The 22231-nt window shown below is 35.3% G+C and overlaps 1 protein-coding gene across 2 annotated transcripts in view; it reads left to right on the top strand.

The window, feature by feature from the left end:
- Window positions 1–22231, top strand: part of RNF17 (ring finger protein 17) — a 148092-nt gene that overhangs the window by 52680 nt on the left and 73181 nt on the right. For both annotated transcript variants that reach the window (XM_032403412.1, XM_032403410.1), the window contains exons 16-19: window positions 6460–6613; window positions 8865–8980; window positions 9951–10071; window positions 13345–13465. In XM_032403412.1, coding sequence (XP_032259303.1) covers window positions 6460–6613; window positions 8865–8980; window positions 9951–10071; window positions 13345–13465 — 512 coding nt within the window. The remainder of the gene's footprint in view (window positions 1–6459; window positions 6614–8864; window positions 8981–9950; window positions 10072–13344; window positions 13466–22231) is intronic.

Raw genomic sequence — 22231 nt, 5'->3', positions numbered from 1 at the left:
CTAATACTCCACTGTATGTATATATCACATTTTATTAGTTCATTCATCCATCAATGGACATTTGGTTTGCTTCTACCTCTTGGCTATTGTAAATAATGCTGCAGGGAACATGGGTGTGCAAATATTGTAGTTTCATGTTTTGATTACCTTATTTACTCTTGTATATAACTATAAGTTTTTTATCATTACCATAGGGATTACATATATCCTAAACAATTAATATGAATTTATACCAATTTTAATTGCACAAAAACTCTATTCCTGTGCAGATTCATTCCCCTTTTATATTATTGATGTCACAAATTAACCTTTATACATTGTGTGCTCAGTAACATAGATTTATAATTTTATGCATTTATCTTTTAAATCCTAAAGAAATAGATATTATCTTATAGAAATAAATAGAAATAAAAGTGAAGTTACAAACCAAAATTAAAATATAAATGGCTTTCATATTTGTCCTTGTACTTACCTGAACCACAGATCTTCATATCTTCATGTGACTCTGAGTTACCCTCTAGCATCCTTTTATTTCTACCTGAAGGACTCCCTTTAGTGGCAGTGAACTCCCTCACCTCTTGTTTCTCTGTGAATGGCTTAATTTCTCCCTCATCTTTGAAGGATAGTTTTGCTGGATCTGTAATTCTCGGTTGATAGGGTTTTTGTTGTTGCGTTTCAGCACTTTAAATGTATCTCCTTATTGGGGCGCCTGGGTGTCTCATTCAGTTAAGTGGCTGCCTTAAGCAGCTCAGGTCATGATCCCAGGGTCCTGGGATCGAGCCCCGCATCAGGCTCCCTGCTCCGTGGGAAGCCTGCTTCTTCTCCCACTCCCCCTGCTTGTGTTCCCTCTCTCGCTGTGTCTCTCTCGCTGTGTCTCTCTCTCTGTGTCAAATAAATAAAATAAACTTAAATGTATCTCCTTGTTGTCTTCTGTCCTCAAAGCTTTCTTAGGAGAAATCAGCAAGTAATCTTGTTGATGATCCCTTGTACATGACAAGTTGCTTCTCTCTTGCTGCTTTCGAGATTCTGTCTTTGTCTTTGGTTATTGTTTGATTATAATGCATTTGAGTGAGTCTCTTTGGGTTTATCCTACTTAGGGTTTTGTGGAGTGTATTAGTTTCATAGGGCCGTTGTAACAAAGTACCTTAAGTTGGATGGCTTGAACAACAAAACTTTATGGTCTCACAGTGATGGAGTCTAGAAGTCTAAAATCAAGGTGTTGGCAGGGTTCATTCCTTCTGAGATCTTAGAGGTAAAATCTATTCCATGTCTCTCCTCTAGATTTTGGTGGTATGCTGGCAATCTTTACCACTCATTGACTTCTGTTTCATCACCCCAGTCTCCTCATCTTTCTTCACATGGCATTTTCTCTGTACTTGTCTGTCTCAGTTTTTTTAGTAAGGACACCAGTCATACTGAATAAAGTCTTAGTGCCTAAGACTTTATTTTACCTTGATAACCTCTGTAAAACCCAATTTTCAAATAAGGTTGCATTCTGAGGTACTTTGGGGTTAGAACTCCAACATATGTTTTGGGGAGGACACAGTTTGCAAAGCAGTCTACTCTCTGCTCTATCAGAAATGCATGTACTTCCCACAGGCAAAATACGTTCACCCCATTCCAATCATTACAGCATCAATTCTGAGTCCAAAGTCTTATATTTAAATATCATCAACCAAAAGTCTCAAATCTCATAGTCTAATTCAAGTACAGGTTAAGACTAGGGTATCACTCAAGCTGGAGCAAAATTCTTCTCTATCTCTGAATATGTGAGACCAGACAAACCGAAAACCTAGCAGGACAAATTCTATTAGATTCTTATGACTTGAGAATCATCTTCATTGGCTGGATGCTCCACCCTCCAGTCCTACTAGGGTGGTGGCTTTGCCCCCTTAGCCCTGAAAGCAGCCTCACCTGTTGGAATTGAGGGGTTGTCCTCATGCTCTGGAACCCAGGAGGCTGCACCTCCTGGAACAGAGGATAGGACAGTCCTGCCTCTCAGGCCTGTGCTCTCTGGGCTCCTGGTGGCAGTGGCAGACACACCAGCCTCTGAACCACCTCCAGGGTCATTATTCCTTTTTCTTGAAAGGTAACACGTGTTTAGGGCTGATAGCCCTGTCAGCTCACTTCCTCCATATAAAATCCCACAAGTCCAACAGCCTTCCTTCTTCCCATCTCTGTCCCCTTAAGTTCAAGCTGGTAGTGTTTCTACTGAGATGATTGATTGGATCCAGAAGTCTCTTGCCCATAATCTCTTCAGCAGTGTCCAACCACACCCTTGGTGTCCTAAGTATACATTCTCATTGTTTACAATATGGATAAACTGAGAATTTTATAAATCCTTCAAGTTCTGCTTCCTTTATGTTTGGCAATTCTTTCTTTATCTCTGTCTTCTCATGTTTTATTATAAACAACAAGGAGAAACCAAGCTGCACATTCAACATTTTGCTTAGAGATCTCCTCAGCTAAACATTAATGTTCTACTTTCTGTCCAACAGAACAAAATTCAGCCAAGTTCTCTACCACTTTATATCAAGGATCTGCTTTCTTCCAGTTTCCAATAACATGTTCCTCATTTCTGTCTGAGATGTCACCAGAAACACCTTTAACATTCATATTTCTGCCAAAATTCTTTTCCAGGCAATCTGGACTTTTTCCATTCAAGCACCTCAAACTTCTCCTCTGCCCATTACCTAATTCTAAAGTCACACACACATTTTAGGTATTTGTTACAGCAACACTCTACTTCTCAAAACCAAAATGTGTATTCATTTCCTAGGACTGCAATAACAAAGTTACACAAATTAAGTGGCTTAAAGAACATAAATTTATTGTCGCATAGTTCTGGAATTTAGAAGTGTGAAATCAAGGTATCAGTAGGGTATTTTCCTTCTTAGGACTGTGAGTAATAATCTCTTCCATTCCTTTCTCCTACTTTCTGGTGGTTAGCTGGAAATTTTTGGTGGTCTTTGACTTCTGCTGCATCACCCTCATCTCTGCCTTCATCTTCACATGCATTCTCCTGTGTTTGTCTCTGTACTAAATCTTCCTCTTTTAATAACACCAATCATATTTGATTAAGGCCTACCCTAATGACCTCATTTTAACTTGATTATCTGTTAAGACTCTGTCTCCAGGGAGCGCCTGGGTGGCTCAGTCATTAAGCATCTGCCTTCGGCTCAGGTCATGATCCCAGGGTCCTGGGATCAAGCCCCACATTGGGCTCCCTGCTCAGCGGGAAGCCTGCTTCTCCCTCTCCCACTCCCCTGCTTGTGTTCCTGCTCTCGCTGTCTCTCTCTGTCAAATAAATAGTCTTTAAAAAAAAAAAAAAAAGACTCTCCAAATAAGGTCACATTCTCAGGTTATGACTCCAACATATCCTGGAGGTACAAGTCAACTCATAACATTGACCTTCTTGGATTTGTAGATTCATGTCTGTCATCAAATTTGGGCCGTTTTCAGCCATTATGTCTTCAAATAATCTTTCAGCTCCTTTCTCTCTCCTTCTGGAACTCCCATAATGTGTATATTAGTATGTCTAATGGTGTCCTTGGTCTCTGTTCAAGTCCCTTAGCCTCTCTTCCCTTCACTCTTTCTTTTCCCCACTTAATGATTTCAGTTGTCCTATCTTCAAGTTCACTTGAAGTTCACTTTCTTATGCTTGTTTCAGATATGCTGTTGAATCCCTCTGGTGTATTTTTCACTTCAGTTATTTTACTTCTCAGCTCCAGAATTTGTTTTATTCCTTTTTATAATTTCTATCTCTTTGATGGTATTTTCATTTTGGTCCTTTATTGTTTTCCTGGTTTCCTCTAGTTCTTTATCCATATGTTCCTTTATTCTTTGAACATATTTAAGGCAGTTGCTCTGAAGTCTTTGTCTAGTATGTCCTTTATCTGGGCTTCCTCAAGGGTGGTTTCTGTTTTGTTCCTATGAATGGGCCATGTTTTCCTTTTTCTTTGTATTTCTTCTGATTTTTTGTTGAAAACTGGTCATTTGACTATTATAATGTGGTAACTCTGAAAATAAGATCCCCACCTCCCTGGGATTTGCTGGATTTTCTTATTGTTGAAGACTGCAGTGGTTGGTTAGTTTTGAGACTTTTTCAAACTATTTTTGCAAATGCTATTCCTTGCATGTGATCACTCAAGTCTCTGTTCCTTTAGCTTGTGTTCAGAAAATGTTTTGACAGAGATTTATCTGAATGCCAGGAGCTTGATTGGGTGTTTGCTTGGTTGCTATAAACCTTTGACTTTTCCATAGTTCTGACAAAGTTCATATGGCTTCTCTCTCTTTTTTTTCCCCCAATGTTTCTGTAGGGGAACAAGAGCTTGGAGCTTCCTAGTGTGCTATTTTGCTGATGTCATTCCTCTGTTGAATTTTTCACTTCACTTTGGTTGGAAGAATATGAATAAAACCTACTTAGAAATAAAAATTTTAAAAATTTGAAGTTTTTAAAATAATTTAAATGAAATAACAAGAAAAGACAGATTCACAAAATTTCCGCTTGCATTATAATACTTAAAAAAGAAAAACTTCATTTTTTGCCATTTGAAATAGATTTTAAAATATTTTTTAACCTTAAGAATTGGCATTTAGAGAGATAATCAGACATTCTTGGTGTTTTGGGATTTTTTTTCTTTCTTTTTTTTTTTTTTTTGGTGGAGGAACAATGTTTTAGGTACTATAGGAACTTTAAGAACTTAAGTAACCAAATAGTCTTATTTATTAATAAGAGAAATCTCTAGTTTATTCAGTGTAGTCATTTCACAAACCCTACTGAAATTACTGATTTAAAGAATGATCAATTCACTTTAAAACCATCTGATGGAAGGTTGATGGGAAACTGGACATTCATATAATGCCAAAGTATTATTAAATGAATTACTTGGTGGATACAAGGGTAAAAACACAACTGTACAATAGAGGGATCAGAATCATCACCCCAATCTGCAGGTGAATCTTAGCATGTTAATATTGAGTCAGTAATATTATGTCTTTTGATGTATTGTAACCTAAGTACACTTAAAATGTATTCTGGCCAAAAAGGTTTGAATCCACCAAACCTATAGATATAACTTCTGGCTTTGGGGAAATTTCAGGAGACAGACCCCATTTAATGGAGGAACAAGCTAAATAATAGCATGAGGATGTAACCATATAAATCCAGAAGATGGGGCATTCTGCAGAAAAATAGCAGTCTCTCTTCAGCAAGACCTAGTCATTAAAAAAAAAAAAAAAGGACTACACTAGATCCTAAAAGATTTATTGAGATAACTAGATATAATGTGTAGTCTTGAATTTGATACCAGTTTGGGCCAGTTAGGGATATCTAAATGTGGTCTAAAAGTACTAATAGGAATACTTACTGAAACAAAAGTGAGAATTGATGGAAAATGCAAATTATCACACTGTAATCAAATTGCAAGTAAAAGATCATCTCATTTTTGTTTTAAAAAATATGGAAAGTATGTGTGTGTATAAGAAAGGGATCTGGAACAAATGTTGGAAAGGATGTGGAGAAAGGGGAACCCTCTTACACTGTTGGTGGGAATGCAAGCTGGTACAGCCACTCTGGAAAACAGTATGGAGGTTCCTCAAGAAGTTAAAAATAGAGCTACACTATGACCCAGCAATTGCACTATTGGGTATTTACCCCAAAGACACAGATGTAGTGAAAAGAAGGGGCACATGCACCCCAATGTTCATAGAAGCAATGTCCACAATAACCAAACTATGGAAGGAGCTGAGGTATCCTTCAGCAGATGAATGGATAAAGAAGATGTGATTCATATATATAATGCAATATTACTCAGCCATCAGAAAGGATGATACCTACCATTTGCATCAACATGGATGGAACTGGGGGGTATTATACTAAGTGAAATAAGCCAAGCAGAGAAAGACCGTGCTCATATGGTTTCACTCATATGTGGAATATAAGAAATAGCGTAGAGGATCATAGGGGAGGGGAGGGAAAAATGAATGGGAAGAAATCAAAGAGGGAGACAAACCATGAGAGACTCTTAACTATAGGATACAAACTGAGGGCTGTAAAAAGGTAGGTGGGTGGGGAGATGGGGTAACTGGGTGACGGGCATTAAGGAGGGTGTGTGATGGGATGAGCACTGGGTGTTATATGCAACTAATGAATCATTGAACACTACATCAAATACTAATGATGTACTATATGTTGGCTATAGAATTTAAATTTAAAAGAAAGGGATCTGGAAGGATATACACTTAAGATATCTGGAGAAATGTGATTTTTAAAAAAATTTGTTGTGTCCATATTTGCTAATTTTATATACTGCTTCTGTAATAAAATATTTCAAATATAAATTACATAACAATTGATTTGTCTGATTCCAGTAATTTTATAAGCAGTGCTTATAATACATGCCACGTTTACATTTTGTTTCTTTGAAACTATAGTGTTTTAATCCCTTTATTTCTTAGATAGAGAACCTGGATTTTTTGTTTTTGCTAAAGACAATTGAAGAATTCTATAAAAGTGAAGATGGAGAAAATCTGGAAATCCTCTGTCCAGTTCAAGGTCAAGCCTGTGTAGCTAAATTTGAAGATGGAGTTTGGTACCGAGCAAAAGTTATTGGTAGGAAATTGCATACTATTTCTACAGGGAAATGTTATGCGTAAAAACTGAAACCATTTGAGTTGGTACAAATTAAATCATGGAAGTGATATTATTTGATCTTTGCTCAGTTATCTTTAAAAAGCTAGTGGTAATGTTGGGAGGTGAATCTCTGAGTCCTTAGATTTTGATTTGACTAGGACTTAACTATTTTTTTGTTGTTGTTTTCTAATGTCTGCCTTATTTAAAAAGTTAAATGGTGCTAAACAACTTATACTGCACTCCTCAAAGGCAAATATTTTAGGGTTGTCTAGCTGGCTCAGTTGTAAGACCATGCAACTCTTGATCTCAGGGTTGTGAGTTTGAGCTTAATGTGGGATGTAGACATTACTTAAAAAATACTTTAAATTCTTTCAGCTGTTGCTTTTGGTATTTGTGTTATTTTTTCTAAATATGTAATACTTTGTTGATATTTTACTCTTAGATATTATCTGTTCTTATTTTTTTTATTTGTGTTATCTCTTCTTATTATGGTAGATAGCAGTTTTAGATTTCTTCTAGCTCTTTTATGCCCTCCCCACCCCATCCCCATAGCTGTATCACAATTTTAGTTAATCCATATTCAATATAAATATTTTCACCAAGTCATAAAGAATACTTTCCTGTTTCAAGTTAATGCATCAAATTTTCACTTTCTTTTCTTTAATTTATGGCTACATTTTCCTGATTGTTCAAAACAATTTTCCACACGATTGATTTTTCAGGTAATGATAGTTTTTTTTTTTTTTCCTAGCAGTGAAAACATCCTTCTATCTTCTCCAATTAGACTGCTAGTCCTCTAAGCTTATTAGACTTTTGTTATTCAGGGAATTTATTTCACTTGGCAATATACTGTGTTTTCCTGTATTGGATCCCTTGTTTTATGGATCCCATGTTTACCTCTTCAGTTTACTCCCCTATTTTGGGGGAGCATCTTCTGATTGTTTACTCAGAATAAATGGAGGTAAATTTTGAGACCTTTCATGTCTTCTGACTCTACTCTCATACATGATTGATAATTTGGGTAAAAAATGTTCTTTAAATTTTATCTCCTGTCCATTTGTTTATTTGTTTTGTCTAAAACTATATCTCCATTCAGAGACTTGAAGAATGATAAGAATGTAATGGCATTAGTACAGTTAAAAATATCCTTCTAGCATGAGAATTCCAGTGGAAGTGTGGAGGGATTCCCTCACCTTCTTAGACTTATGGTAACATGTGTCTTCTCAATTACTTCAGATAGCAGTTATCACATGGCCTAAGTTGCTTGAAGTGTCCTCTTGAGTACCAGTGTGTTCCATCTGCTTCCACTTCTGCTAAGGAGCAGAGAGTGCCTGTACTTCTTCCATTTTTGAAATATATATACTGTACTACTCTTTAAATTTGAAAATGATAGCAACCATTTTAGTAGAATTATACATAGGTGTGCTAAGAGAGGCTAAAGTCAACCATATATTTTGAGTATTTTCAAAAAGGTCAGTGTGATAGGTTTTTATTCAAACTTCCATGTGTTTGAACTTCTTAAGGGATTCATTGGTATCCTGTAAAATATAGAGACTAGATTGACATAGAGGTCTGTCTCTGCTTATTTTTCACAATATCCCCCCAAATAATTTTTTTTAATTTCAGTTAAGTATCATCATATGAATGAATCTTTAGTTTGATTATTAAATCTTTTGCCTTAATCACCTGTCTTGACTAACAGTAAACATTTATTAAATGCATGCTTACTTTGGTGTTTTGCAAATTATTTTAAATAGGTGAATCCTCAAAAAAAAAGTCTTGTGAGATTGGATTCTATAGGTATGCCAATTTTACAAATGAAATAATGAGGCTTAGAGAGAAAAAGAAACTTGCTCAGAGTAATATTTTAGAAAGAGTGATTAGCTTGCTTAGAGTCACATGGAATTTAATGGATTCTGACCCAGTCAGTCTTAACGCCTAACTTTTAGGCCACAACAGCTAACATTTGATAGCTGTGTTGTTATCCTGATTTTGATTGTCCTTTGGATATCTTAAAATTGTTAATTTCTCATTCACCAAATCTATGCATTATGTTGATTTTTGTAAGTCCATGTATTAGAAATATTTTTTATATTAAAAAAAGTATTAAGCTTGTATGTTGATCATAAAAGTATTCTAACATAGTTGACTGTCAATTAATCTAAATTTTGCTAGATAATTCTCTGTTTTCTTTCCAAGTTTGTGATTTCTAATTTCATAATTTTTGAAGGATTGCCTGGACATCGTGAAGTTGAAGTTAAATATGTGGACTTCGGCAATACTGCAAAAATAACACTTAAAGAAATGCGTAAAATAAAAGATGAGTTTCTAAATCCCCCAGAGAAGGTAATCTAGTTATTGTGAGTCATAGGGTTAGAATCTTACACAAATATGACAGTATTTTTAGAAATCATTTTTATCATAGAATTGCTCTGTTAAAAAACATTTTTGTCTGTAAATAATTTGATACGTGGAATCTAAAAAAGAGTTGCTGTCATTATTGTAATTTCCTATATAGCAACCATAAATTGTTAAGATATATGTATATCTTAGCAAATAAGCATTAATTATAAATGTATATGTGTATGTATGTTTGTGTCTTTATAAGTATTTACTGGTCTGCAGCTCTTAATGTTATTTTGAAATACCTGTATAATGTGGTAGGAAGATGATATATCTTGTATAAAAAAAACTCAGAAGTATTTTTATTGCAATTCCATTTATATTTAAGTATATATAACATGTCCAAGAGAAAGAGAGAAGTCTGGAAGAATAAGTAAAAAATTATCCTTCTCTTAGAATCCTATTCCCCAGAAGACAAGGAAGGTTAATGGGGCTTATTTTCTAACTCACATTACACCTAGACATTTGTTAAACAATATTTTTCATTTTAAAAATGGGTAAAATATTATAGGAAAAACTTGAAAATATAGATAAACAAAAAGAGGAATCATTTAGAACTATTGAATATTTTTTATAAATATAATTCTAAGATGCATCTTCTGTTTTTAACAATTACAGGATTAGACAAATAGTCCTATAACCTGCCTTTCTCATTTAACAGTATATCATAAGTATCTGTAATTCTTTCAGTAGATGCTTGTTATATCAGTGTCTGAATGTGCAATAATTCAACCAAATGCTCTATTGATTGCAGTTATTGGTATTTAAAAAATATTTTATAAATACCTTTTGCACATTTATTTTCCAAATATATATTCAAACAGAGTTTTTTGACACATACAAAATTTTATTTTAATTCTAAAATAACTAGAAATTTTACTTTTTCTTAATGGCGCAATTTTGTTTGACACAGGCAATTAAATGTAAGCTGGCCTATATTGAACCATGTATAAGGACAATGCAGTGGTCCAAAAAAGCTAAGGAAAAATTTGAAGAAAAGACTCAAGATAAATTTATGACATGTTCAGTCGTTAGTAAGCTATTTCCATTTTTATTTGTTGCTATGTGATTATATATAATAAGAATAACATTATAATACAACATTTGCCAGATTTTAGAATAAATTCAATGTGTCATCAGTAAGAGTAGTGAGAGAACATTTATTGAGAATTAGGTATAGTGGATGTAGTTGCAGGCTCTAGAGTATAAAATCAGTACAAGGCAAAAATTGCCATTAAAAAATCAAGTTATCCCAGGGGTGCCTGGCTGGCTCAGTTGGTGGAGTGTGTGACTCTTGATCTTGGGGTTGTAGGTTCAAGCCCTACATTTGGTGTAGAGATTACTTAAAAATAAAATCTTAAAAAAAAAAAAAAATCAAGTCATCCTGGACATGGCCTCTTGAAAGCCTTAAAGCCAGAAATTAGCTTCTCTTATTTCTGTTACATTTCTGCAAGGGCTCTATCCTGATTTTGGCATGATGAATGCTAAAGTTTAATGTGCAGGAAAGTGAGGGGAGGTGGGACATAACTGTTAAATAGTTTTCGTATGTTTTTTCATTTCATTTGACTTAAGTGAATTCAACTGTAGGCTCTTCCCATATTTTGAAAAAAAGTTACTTCTTTTTTGGAGTAGTTTGGGTGCAAGATACAGGCTGACCACTAGCTCACAATTTTGTAACCCAACATGTTCTGGAAATGAAAAGTTGAGTAGCAAAACCTGATCTGAATTGACATGAAGATATATATAATCTTTATCTCCTTTATAGTGAATATTCATATATTCCATTTCAGGATAGTAATGTATGTTTGTAGGCTGCTGCCTCAGAATCTGCTGGGGGTATTATAAAATATGCAATATATCTTTTATGTAGCTTTTCTCAATTTGAAGTTCTAAAACCTGTCTGGCCCCAAGGGGTTTAGATGCAGGGGTTGGGGAGTGGTGGGAGTCTGTTATTTATCTGGCTGTGTTGGTCTTAATAAGTATTAGTGCAAGACACACAAGATTATGTTTACTTAGGGTTGATTTATGGGAATTTCCAGGGTAATTTTTACTATATCTGTTTGTTCACATTTATCATACTACCATTAAATGAACCCAACCACCAGAAGAGTGTTAGCTTATGTTACAGTGAGAAGACTGAGTGAGCAGCTTCAGTGATCAGCTGCTCAAGGTTATATAACCGGGAACTGATGGCATATCAGTGATAATTTATGCATGTTGTTGATATGAGAAATTGTTCTGAAGAAATAATTTCTTTAAAGAGGAATGTGGTTATAGATATTGCATCCTCAGTCAATAACATTTTTATATCAGCCTTCTCTGATGTGAGCAGTAAATTAAGGGCTTCTTAGTCCTTGAGTAATCTCCTCTGATTTTGAGCTGACTTTAACCTAGATAATTCTGCTTACCAACTTTGCTTTTGGTATTTTATTCTATTGGTTTTAGCTCCCCGCCCTCTATTGGTTTTAGCTCCCGTGGACAGCATCAAGACCTGACTTGGTTTCTTTCTTGACTCCTTCTTTTTCGTACTTAGTTACTTGTTATACCAATAACATCCAAACACTAGCCATAACATAGTTATTATGCTAGATAATTTGTTTGAGCAGGGCCTTCTGGCACTCCTTAAATCTAAAAGATCTACCCCATTAACCTGCACAATGATGAGATTGAGAGTTTAAGACATTAATAATAGATGAGAAGGGGAGCCTTCCATTAATATGCATTGTTACCTTATAAAGCAAGGGTTATTTAAATTTTAATTAGCAGAGTAGGGAAGTTGGTAAAGGTACAGAACATATGGAAAGTTGGGCCTGTTGGAATAAAGAACTCTATATATGGGAAATACGAAGTCAAAGAATTAAAGGGAACACAAGACATGGAAAGTAAGGAGATGAAAACTGAGTCTCAGCATTGCTTAGTGTTTTATTTTTAGATGATATATCTGGTCCATTGAAAAGTAGTCAGGAATCATTTTTAGGCTCTTGAAAAAAGTTTTCTAATATTTTTATGACTAGATAATATAAGATGCTGGTAACACTTTATCTTTTTATTTGGAATGATCATTCTGACCTGCAGCTACCAGCTGCTATTGTGTAGAAGGTGTAGGTATAAACTGCATTGAAGTGTGCATTCAGTGCATAGTTTAGTGCACTGAAGTATGTGTTTCCTAAAGAAATTACTCTGTTGTTTATTCAGATACATATTAGGCAGGTTCTCTGTGCTATGTACCATAGCATGTGCTTAGCATGTAGTCTTGCCTCCCCTCCCTGCCCTAACACTGGAGGACTTAGAAGCTAGAGAGGGCCTGCCCTTTTTCCACTGTAAGCCCTAAGTAAGGGAAGAGAAAGAGATGAGAGGAAACATTTAAATATATTGGACTGAGGGGCACCTGGGTGGCTCAGTTGGTTAAGTGTCGGACTTGATTTCAGCTCAGGTCATGATCTCAGGGTTGTGAGATGGATGGAGCATATGAGATGTAAACTTTACCCAGTTTAGTTTAAGAAATAGATCTAAATAGGTCTACTTGTTTACGTAACCAATATGTATTCTAAAAGAAGTTAAAAGTTAGATGGTTTGTCCTAAAAACACAGGGATGGGGGAAAAAAATCCAGATTCCAATCTCTAGTTGAGGATTCTAGATTGAGTTTTTGTTGTGTTAAACTTTGTGCCATTCTTATAAAAGCTGTAAACCTTTGCAGATAACCACTGGGCTAAATTTCATTCTTTTGTCCTCTGGAACTTGGATGAATTCAGTAAAATAGTTTAAAAACACATCAGAACAGGGGCGCCTGGGTGGCTCAGTCGTTGGGCGTCTGCCTTCGGCTCAGGTCATGGTCCCAGGGTCCTGGGATCAGGCCCCGCATCGGGCTCTCTGTTCAGCAGGGAGCCTGCTTCTCCCTCTCCCACTCTGCCTGCTTGTGTTCCCTCTCTCGCTGTCTCTCTCTGTCAAATAAATAAATAAAATCTTTTAAAAAAAAAACAAACACATCAGAACACTTCTTCAATGAATATGTCAATTATATTTTTCTGAATTTAAAAGCTTTAAACTGCTTTTGATTTGTCATAGAACAGTACACAATAATCTAAAATGAAAATGTTATTAATTTGCATATGCTACAGATAACATAGACAATTGTTTTATCTTTGCAAAATACTACTTTTACCCCTACAGAGAGACTTTGATATTATTCAGCAAAAAACCACACGTGCAAAATGAAATTGTTTACAGCTTTTTTTTTAATTACCTCATTTAGTATGTTTTGCAACATATTTCTTTCTTTCCCCAAACTCATCTTAATGTTTTACAGAAATTCTGGAAGATAATGTGCTCTTGGTTGAGCTTTTCGATTCTCTTGGTGCTGCTGGAATGACTCCTACTAGTATAAATGACCAGCTAGTCAAAGAGGGCCTAGCATCTTATGAAGTAGGGTAAGTAGACCTATAAATGTTTGTTAGTTTGTACATAACACTTTATTCACAAGAAGGATAACTGGCATATCATTCCCTTTAGGATATGTGCTTAGGCCATAGCTTTGGGAGTTTTCACCCTGTTTTGGGTCAAGAAAAATAGGCGGAAAAATAACTGGAGTCATTAGTCTAATGGGGAGTAGAGTGGCTTTTCCCTCCATCCCTAAGGGACCCTGAAACCAAGAGAGTGGCTTCTAGGGATTGAAGGTACTTCTAAGAAAAAGAGAATGGCATCTTATTTCTAGGTGGAATATCTGCTTTGGCAGCCCTCTCTGCCTATTTGAGAAGAAAATTAGGAAGAGAAGTGGGAGGATAGGGTATTTAGTGGTAGAGTTAGCCCAAATTTCCCATTTGGAGAAATGTGAATTCTTTCTGGGTTCAAGTGGTTACTTTGAACAAGAACCAGATTTGAGCCATTGTGCCTAGTACCCAAGACAGACCAGTGGTTGAGCAACCCTGAAGCAAAAGGGCAAGGGGTGGTGAGGAGGGGTGAGAGGGTTGGGAGTCAAGACAAAACAATTCTTTCACAATACAGACTTAGGCAGTAGGGTGGCCCTGAAGGGTCTTCTGAAGAATTCCCACATACCGTTCTCAAGAAAGCAAATATTTGATAACACCCACACATAATGTCTGTCAGAGTAAGCCAGAGAAGCAGAAATCTGTAGTCATGTGCTTAGCATGTAGTCTTGCCTCCCCTCCCTGCCCTAACACTGGAGGACTTAGAAGCTAGAGAGGGCCTGCCCTTTTTCCACTGTAAGCCCTAAGTAAGGGAAGAGAAAGAGATGAGAGGAAACATTTAAATATATTGGACTGAGGGGCACCTGGGTGGCTCAGTTGGTTAAGTGTCGGACTTGATTTCAGCTCAGGTCATGATCTCAGGGTTGTGAGATGGAGCCCCACTCGGGCTCTGTGTTGGGCATGCAGCCTGCTTAAGATTCTCTCTTTCCCTCTGCCCCACCCTGCCCTTTCTCACTTCCTCTCAAAAAAAAAAAAAAAATATATATATATATATATGCAGATACACAGATATATATATACATATATATATAATTTCTCTTTTTTTAAAAGTCAGGGTTATTGAGGTAAAACATACAATAAAATTTCATCCTTTTACGTATACAGTCATATATAACCATTATCACAGTCAAAATACAGAGTATTTCTATCACCACAAAAAGTTCCTTGTGCACCTCTGTAGTTCTTTCTTGTCCTCCACACCCAAAACTTGACAATTACCGATCTAATTTCTGTTTCTATACTTTTCCACAACTTCTTATAAGTGGAGTCATAGTGTATTTGCCTTCTGTGTCTGGCATCTTTCATTTAGCTTAATGCTTTTGAGATTCATGAATGTAGTTACATGTATCAGTAGTCTTTATTGCTCTCTACTATCCTGTCGTCTGGATATACCATAATGTTATACATTCCCTAATTGATGAACATTTGAGCTATTTCCAGTTTGAGAGATTTTATGAATAAAGGTGTTGTAAACATTTGCATACAGGTCTTTGTATGTAGACATATGTATGTATTTTCTCTTGAGTAAATACCTAGGAGTAAGATTGCTGCTTATAAGGTAAGTGGGTTTTTTTCTTTATTTAATCTAATGCCCCACCCACATTATTGCCTTGATAATTTTGGTGTAAATCTCAGACACCATATAACTTCATCCATTTAATATTTTGGTATGTAGATCTAAAAGAAAAAGTTTTTTTTAAAAAAAAAGGTGTGTTTTTTTAACTTTATAAGAAACTGCCACACATTTTCTAAATTGGCTCTACCATCCTGCATTTCCACCAGCAATTTGTGAGAGTTGTATTGTTCTATATCTTTGCCAGCACTTGATTCTATCATTTTGTGTTTACATCAGCCCTTCTAATAGAAATACAGTGTTTTCTCGTAGTAGTTTTAATTTTAATTTAATGACATTAAAGATCTTTTCATATGCTTATTTGCCATCTGTGTCTATTCTTCAGTGAAGTTTCTTTTCAAATGTAAAATCTTCTGTAAAATTGTGTTGCTTATTGTTCTTGAAATGTGAAAGTTCTTTAATATATTCCAGGTACAAGTTCTTCATCAGATAATGTGCTCTGCAAATATTGCAAATATTTTTTTTCCAATCTCTGCCTTCTTAACAGTGTCTTTCAAAGAGCAGTTTCTGGTTTTGAAGTCTACTTGGACAGTTTTTTCTTTCATAATTGAGGCACTTTGTGCTGTAATTAATAACTCTTTACCTAACTCAAGGTCATAAAGATTTTCTCCTATGTATTCTTCCTAAGTTTTATAGTTTTAGGTTTCATATTTAGGTCTGTCATCTTTTTTATTTTGTTAAATAGACTTTATATTTTGGAGCAGTTTTGGGTTCTCAACACTGAGCAGAAAGCACAGGGATTTCCCATGTATTCCTGGCTCTCCCAACAGGCACAGCCTCCCGCACTGTCACCCACCAAAATGGTACATTTGTTAACATCCATGAAACTACATTGACATATCATAATAATCCGAAGTCCATAATTTACATTAGTGTACATTCTGTGGGTTTTGACTAAATGAATGAGGACATGAATCCACCATTATAATATCAGAGTATTTTCACTGTCCTCAAAATCCCTTGTGTTCTATTCATCCTTCCCTCCCTCGAATCTCTGGGAACCACTGATATTTTTTAGTGTCTCCATAGTTTTGCCTTTTCCAGAATATCATATAATTGGAGTCATACAGTATATAGCCTTTTCATATTGGCTTATTTCACTTAATAATATGTGTTTAAGCTTCCCCCTTGTCTTTTCATGGCTTGATAACTCATTTCTTTCTAGCACTGAATAATAGTTCATTGCCTGGATGTACCACAGTTTGTCTATCCATTCACCTACTAAAGGACATCTTGGTTGCTATCAGGTTTTGGTAATTATGAATAAAGCTGCTATAAACATCCACATGCAGGTTTTTGTGTAGACATAAGTTTTTACCTCCTTTGGGCAAATACCAAGGAGTGTGATTGCTGGGCTGTATGGTAAGAAGTGTTGTGTAAGAAACTGCCAAGCTGTCTTCCAAAGCAGCTGTACCATTTTGCATTCACACAAGCAATGACTGAGGGATTCCTCTTGCCCTATGTCCTCATCAGCACTTGGTGTTGTCGGCGTTCCAGATTTTGGTGCTTTGATTATATGTGTAGTGGTAGTATCTCATTTTTTGTTTTAATTTGTGTTTCTATGATGACATATGATGTGGAGCATCTTTTCACATGCTTATTTGCTATCTTTATATCTTTTTTTGGTGAGGTTCCTCTTAATGTTCTGGAACCATTTTTTAAGTGAGTTGCTTTCTTATTTTTGAATTTTAAGTGTTCTTTGTATATTTTGGAAAACAATACTTTATGGTATGTGTCTTTTGCAAATATTTTCTCCAAGTGTCTGGCTCTCTCTTCATCCTCTTGATAGTGTCTTTTGCAGAGCACATGTTTGTAATTTCAATGAAATTCAACTTTTCAGCATTTTCTCTCATGAGTCATGGAATAAAACTATTTTTAAACTTTAAATTTTTTCCCTTTGTCTTAAGCAGCTTTGGGGAATAAGGCATTTATTAGATGAATATTCCAAAATATCACAACTATCAAGAGCATCAGAGGAAAAAGGCAAGCACCCATCACCTCACTTTGATATGCCACTGTTATAGGGGAGCACTAAAGCTAAAACAGAACTATTCCACAGTAAGCAAAACAGATTATGGAAAGAAGAGCTCTTTGTGACAGTGACTCAACTTTCTGCAAGAGCAGTTTCTATAACATACACAGGGAGCTCTACTAGCTTTTAAAATAAAATTTCCCTGCCTTTTGCATCTCTCCATATATATAAATTCAAAATTAAGTGAGAATTTTCTAGTTACAAATCATAAATTTAGTGGGCAATATTGAAGTCATGTGTGATACAACTCTGCCTTCACCCCCCCCAAAAAGCAAGATAGATGTTAATTAACTAGAAAAGCGGAAGCCTTTCATGATGTGTACTTATATCCAATCACTACAGTGTGCACTTTAAATACCTTACAATTTTATATGTCAATTACACCCCAGTAAGCTGAATTTTTTTTAAATTGGCCATCTAGTGGTAAAGTATGGTCAACATACAGTAGAAGATAACATTAATGTGTTAAACTGTGAACATGCCCTGAATTTTTCATCAATGTTAGTATCTTTACATGGATATTTAAGCCATATAATCCAGTTGCTTCTATTCTAGCCAAAAGTTAAAGGTACAGTTCTTGGCCATAGAAATTTGTATTTCTTTTGAATGACTCTCTTAGCCAGTCTGGGTCACTAAAGATAGGTGTAATAACATTGAATTCAGAAGCTTTCCATTGCTACAGTTGTGTTTTAATTAAAATCATGAAATATTTTCTTACCTCTCATTTAACCAAACTTTTAAAAAAAATCAAGGTCATATAGTTTTAACTAAGTTTTTTCCAGTTAACATTAATTTTATAAGGCATCAGATTTGGGCATATAATCAAAGATGGATGTTTAGTTTTTTTAACCAAAAAGTATTAAATACATGTATATGTACTATTTCTCTGGAAAGAGTCATAAAATTCAAAATTTTAAATTTTGAACCATGTACATATATTACCTTCTCAAAAACTAATAACATTTATTTTTTAAGAGCCTATTAATGTGCCACTTCACACACACCAAGATGGCTGTAATAAAAAAAAAAAAGGAAAATAACATGTGTTGATGAGAATGTAGAGAAATTTGACCCTTGTACATTGTGGGGAGGAATACAAATGGTGAAGCCACTATGGAAAACAGCTTGAAGATTCCTTAAAAACTTAAACATAGAATTACCACATGGCCCAGAAATTCCATTCCTGGGTATATACCCAAAAGAATTGAAAACAGGTACTCAAGTACATGTACATATATATTCATAGGTGGAACCACCCTGTTTGTCTGTCAATAGTTGGATAAACAAATTGTGGTAGATAGACATACAATGGAATATTATTCAACCTTTAAAAAGGAATTAAATTTTGGGGTGCCTGGGTAGCTCAGTCTTAGGTGTCTAACTCTTGAATTTTGACTCAAGTCACGATCTCAGGGTTGTGAGATTGAGCCCCGAGTTGGTTTCCATGCTGGGTGTGGAGCCTGCTTAAGATTTTTTCTCTCCTTCTCCCTTTGCGCCCCCCCCAAAATAAATAATAAATATAAAGGAATTAAATTTTGATATAATATTGATGAACCTTGAAAACTTTATGCTAAGTGAAATAAGCCAAACACAAAAGGTGACATATTGTATGATTCCATTTATATGAAATATCCAAAATAGTTAAATCCACAGAGAATATAGACTGGTGGTTAGTAAGGGTTGAGGGGAGAGGATTATGGGTAGCAATTGCTTTAGGGAGATTTTATTTTGGAGTGATAGAAATGTTTTGGAACTAGATAGAGGTGTAATGGTTGTGCAACACTGTGAATGTACTAAATGCTCTGGATTGTTCACTTTAAAATACTTTTATTTTATGTGAATCTCATCACACTTTTAAAAATATTTTTAAGTCCATTAGCTATAGATTCAACTCAAGCCAGAACAATTTTGCAAACAAAGACAAAGTTGGAGGACTTCCACTTCCCAATTTCAGAATTTAATATAAAGCTATAACTACCGAGACAGTGTGGTACTAACATAAAGATAGACATATAGATGAATAAATAGAATTGACAGTTGAGAAGTAAATCCTTATATTTATAATTAATTGACTTTTTAAACAAAGGGAGTTCATTGGAACAAAGGTAGTCTGTTCAACAAGTGGTGCTGTGGCAATTGGATATCCACCAGCAAAAAAAGATGAACATAGCCCTTATCTCACACCATACACAAAGTGCACTCAAAAGGGATTATACTTTTAAGAGCTAAAACAAAATTTCTAGGAGAAAACAGGAGGAATTCTTTAGGACTGTAGATTGGGCAAAGATTTCTTAGATATGACACCAGAAGCACAGTTCATAAAAGAAAATTAGTAAGTTGATCCTCATCAAAATTCAAAACTAGTGTATTTTGAAAGATACTATTAGGTAAAGGAAAAACAAATAACAGAGTGGGAGAAAATATTTGCCAGACGTACCCCATAAAGGATTTGTATCTGGAATTCATAGAACTTCTACAACTTAAGAAAACAAATCATTCAACCCCCCAAAAAATGAGCACGAGATATAAGCAAACATTTACCAAAGAAGGTATATAATTGGCTAATAGTACATGAAAAGACATTATTAACATTATTTACCATTAGGTTTAACATTATTAACCATTAGGGAAATGCAAATTAAAACCACAATGAGATACCATTTCTCACCCACTAGAATAGCTATTACACATAAGACAATTACAGATGTTGGTGAGGATGTGGGGTAACCCTTATTACTGTCAGGGATGTAAATGGTATGGCCTCTTTGGAAAATGGTTTGCAAGTTTCTCAAAAAGTTACACATAAAATTACCACACAACCCACCAATTCCACTCCTAGGTATCTATCAGGAGAAATGACAACACATGTTCATACACAGACTTACGAGCAAATATTCATAATGTTATTCAGAATAGCCCAAAACTGGAAACTATGTAAATATCCAGTGAGTGGTGAATAGAATACTATATATTCATATAATTGAATACTATTTAGCCATAAAAAGGAACAAAATACTGACACATCTATATCATGGATAAACCTCAAATTTTAAGCTAAGTTAAGAAGAGGTCAGAGACAAGAGACTGTATATTGTATGATTCCATATATATGGTATGCCCAGAAAAGGCAAGTTTATAGATACAAAAAGTTTATTAGGGGGTGCCTGGGGCTAGGGATGAGGAAGAGTCATGGTAAATGGACATAGGGGATCTTTCTGGGGAGAGGTGAGAATGTTGTAAAACTGACTTATGATGGTTACACCATTTGGTAAAGTTAACTCATTGAACCATACACTTGAAATGGGCGAACTTTTTTTTGTGGAAAATCTACCTCAATAAAGTTTTTAAAAGTCCATTAGCTAGTTTTCCCTTTCTATTGTTTGGTTATATAAGCAAGAGATATTTATATGCCTACTTGTTACATTGTACCAAATGTTATACCCAGTGATGAATAAGGATGGTTTGTGCCTTCAAGGAGCTTAGAGTATGTAGTAGGAAGGAGAGATGGTCAAGCTTACCTTTCAGTGTGATAAGGACTCTGCTAAGGGTAGTCACAGTATTATGGGATTTCTGGAGGGTTTACCACTGGAGATTTCACTTAAACTGAATTCTGTCGTACAACTGGGAGTAAAAGCCTATACACAGGAAAAATAAATGTTTAGGATTGTTAGTACACTCACACAGCTGGTAGACAGGAAAAAAGGTAGTAGTGGCAGGTAAGGTAAGAGATCAAGCTGGAGAGAAATGCAGAGACCAGATAATTACAGAACCTTGATCACTGAGAAGTAAAAGTACTTTTCAAACACTTCTGTGTGTTTGAACTTTATCACTTCAGGAAGGAGGGTGAGGGGCTATTGAATGATTTTAAACAGAGGACTGAGAGTAGACTTGGGTTTTGGAAAGCTCTCTGACTGCAAGTCTTAAAAAAAGTGTTAGGCTAGACGTGGGTACTGTAGGCTATTGAAGTTACAGTTACTTGGTGATAGAAAAATGGGTAGATTATGAAACATGGAGGTGAATATTGCAAGACTTTGCTACTCATTGTAGGTAAGGAAGAGGAGGGGTCAGGATTGACTTTGAGGACCAATGACCATAACCACCTAATACCAGGTGATACTGTTCCTTGAGAACAAGGAACAGAAGAGTGGGGAGCAGGTTTTGGGGAAAACAGATGTGATATCAACTTTGGACATGTGTTTGAGGTGCCTTTGGCATGTTAATGCGGAGGGATATATCTTCACGTGGCAAACAACTGTGCAGTGGCCAGAGGACTGTCAGTCACACACTGTAGTGGTTTATTTGCATAGCAACAGAAGCACATGATAAAGAGTGGGAAGCAGGTACAGCAATAGCTAAGGAAATGGATGAGGCGGCGCAGGGGTAAGAAAAGGCCAGACATGTTTATTCATTTCTGAATGCTCGTACTTTTGCTCAACAAGGGCAAATCGAGGTTTCATGGGTGAGCCTGAAGGGCCCCCTTTAAGAAAAGGAATTCAGAGTTTTAACTATAGAATTAAATAAGCAAAAGTAATGTTTACGTAGACTGATAAAAGAAATCCCAGTAACAGATTTTCAAAAGTTGACAAATACTACAAACATTACAAAATTCAGACTCATCACAAAATGCTTTCTTATTACATTTTTTATCTGTATACGAACCACCACTTGAAATGCCAGATTTTGTGATATTCCCTATAGAGAGAAAAGTCTTTAGTATAGATGATTGAAATTTATTTATTGGTAATTTTAAAAAGTGTTTTTTCTGATCCATAGCTCAATCATGGCTAATGTTCTATAAATTTCTAAAAATTGTAGTTACTTTTAGGAAAACCTATCCTGTTTCTTTTTTGTGTTTATATATGTAATAATTTAAGGCATTTCAAATTTTGTTGTGTAATGATGAATCTTAAAGTTTGGATTAGCAATGTTAATTTATTTCATTTATTAATAAGTGGGCATATTTCTCATCCATATTGGGACATGTTTAAGAGTGAAAGAGAAGCAATATGCCAGAACAACAGGTTTAAACCGGGTGGTGTGGTCA

The sequence above is a fragment of the Phoca vitulina genome, unplaced genomic scaffold (assembly GCF_004348235.1).
Source record: "Phoca vitulina isolate PV1807 unplaced genomic scaffold, GSC_HSeal_1.0 scaffold5, whole genome shotgun sequence".
NCBI lineage: Eukaryota > Metazoa > Chordata > Mammalia > Carnivora > Phocidae > Phoca > Phoca vitulina.
The sequence above is the reverse complement of the archived record's forward strand: the minus strand, read 5'-3'. Positions and strand labels throughout refer to the sequence as shown.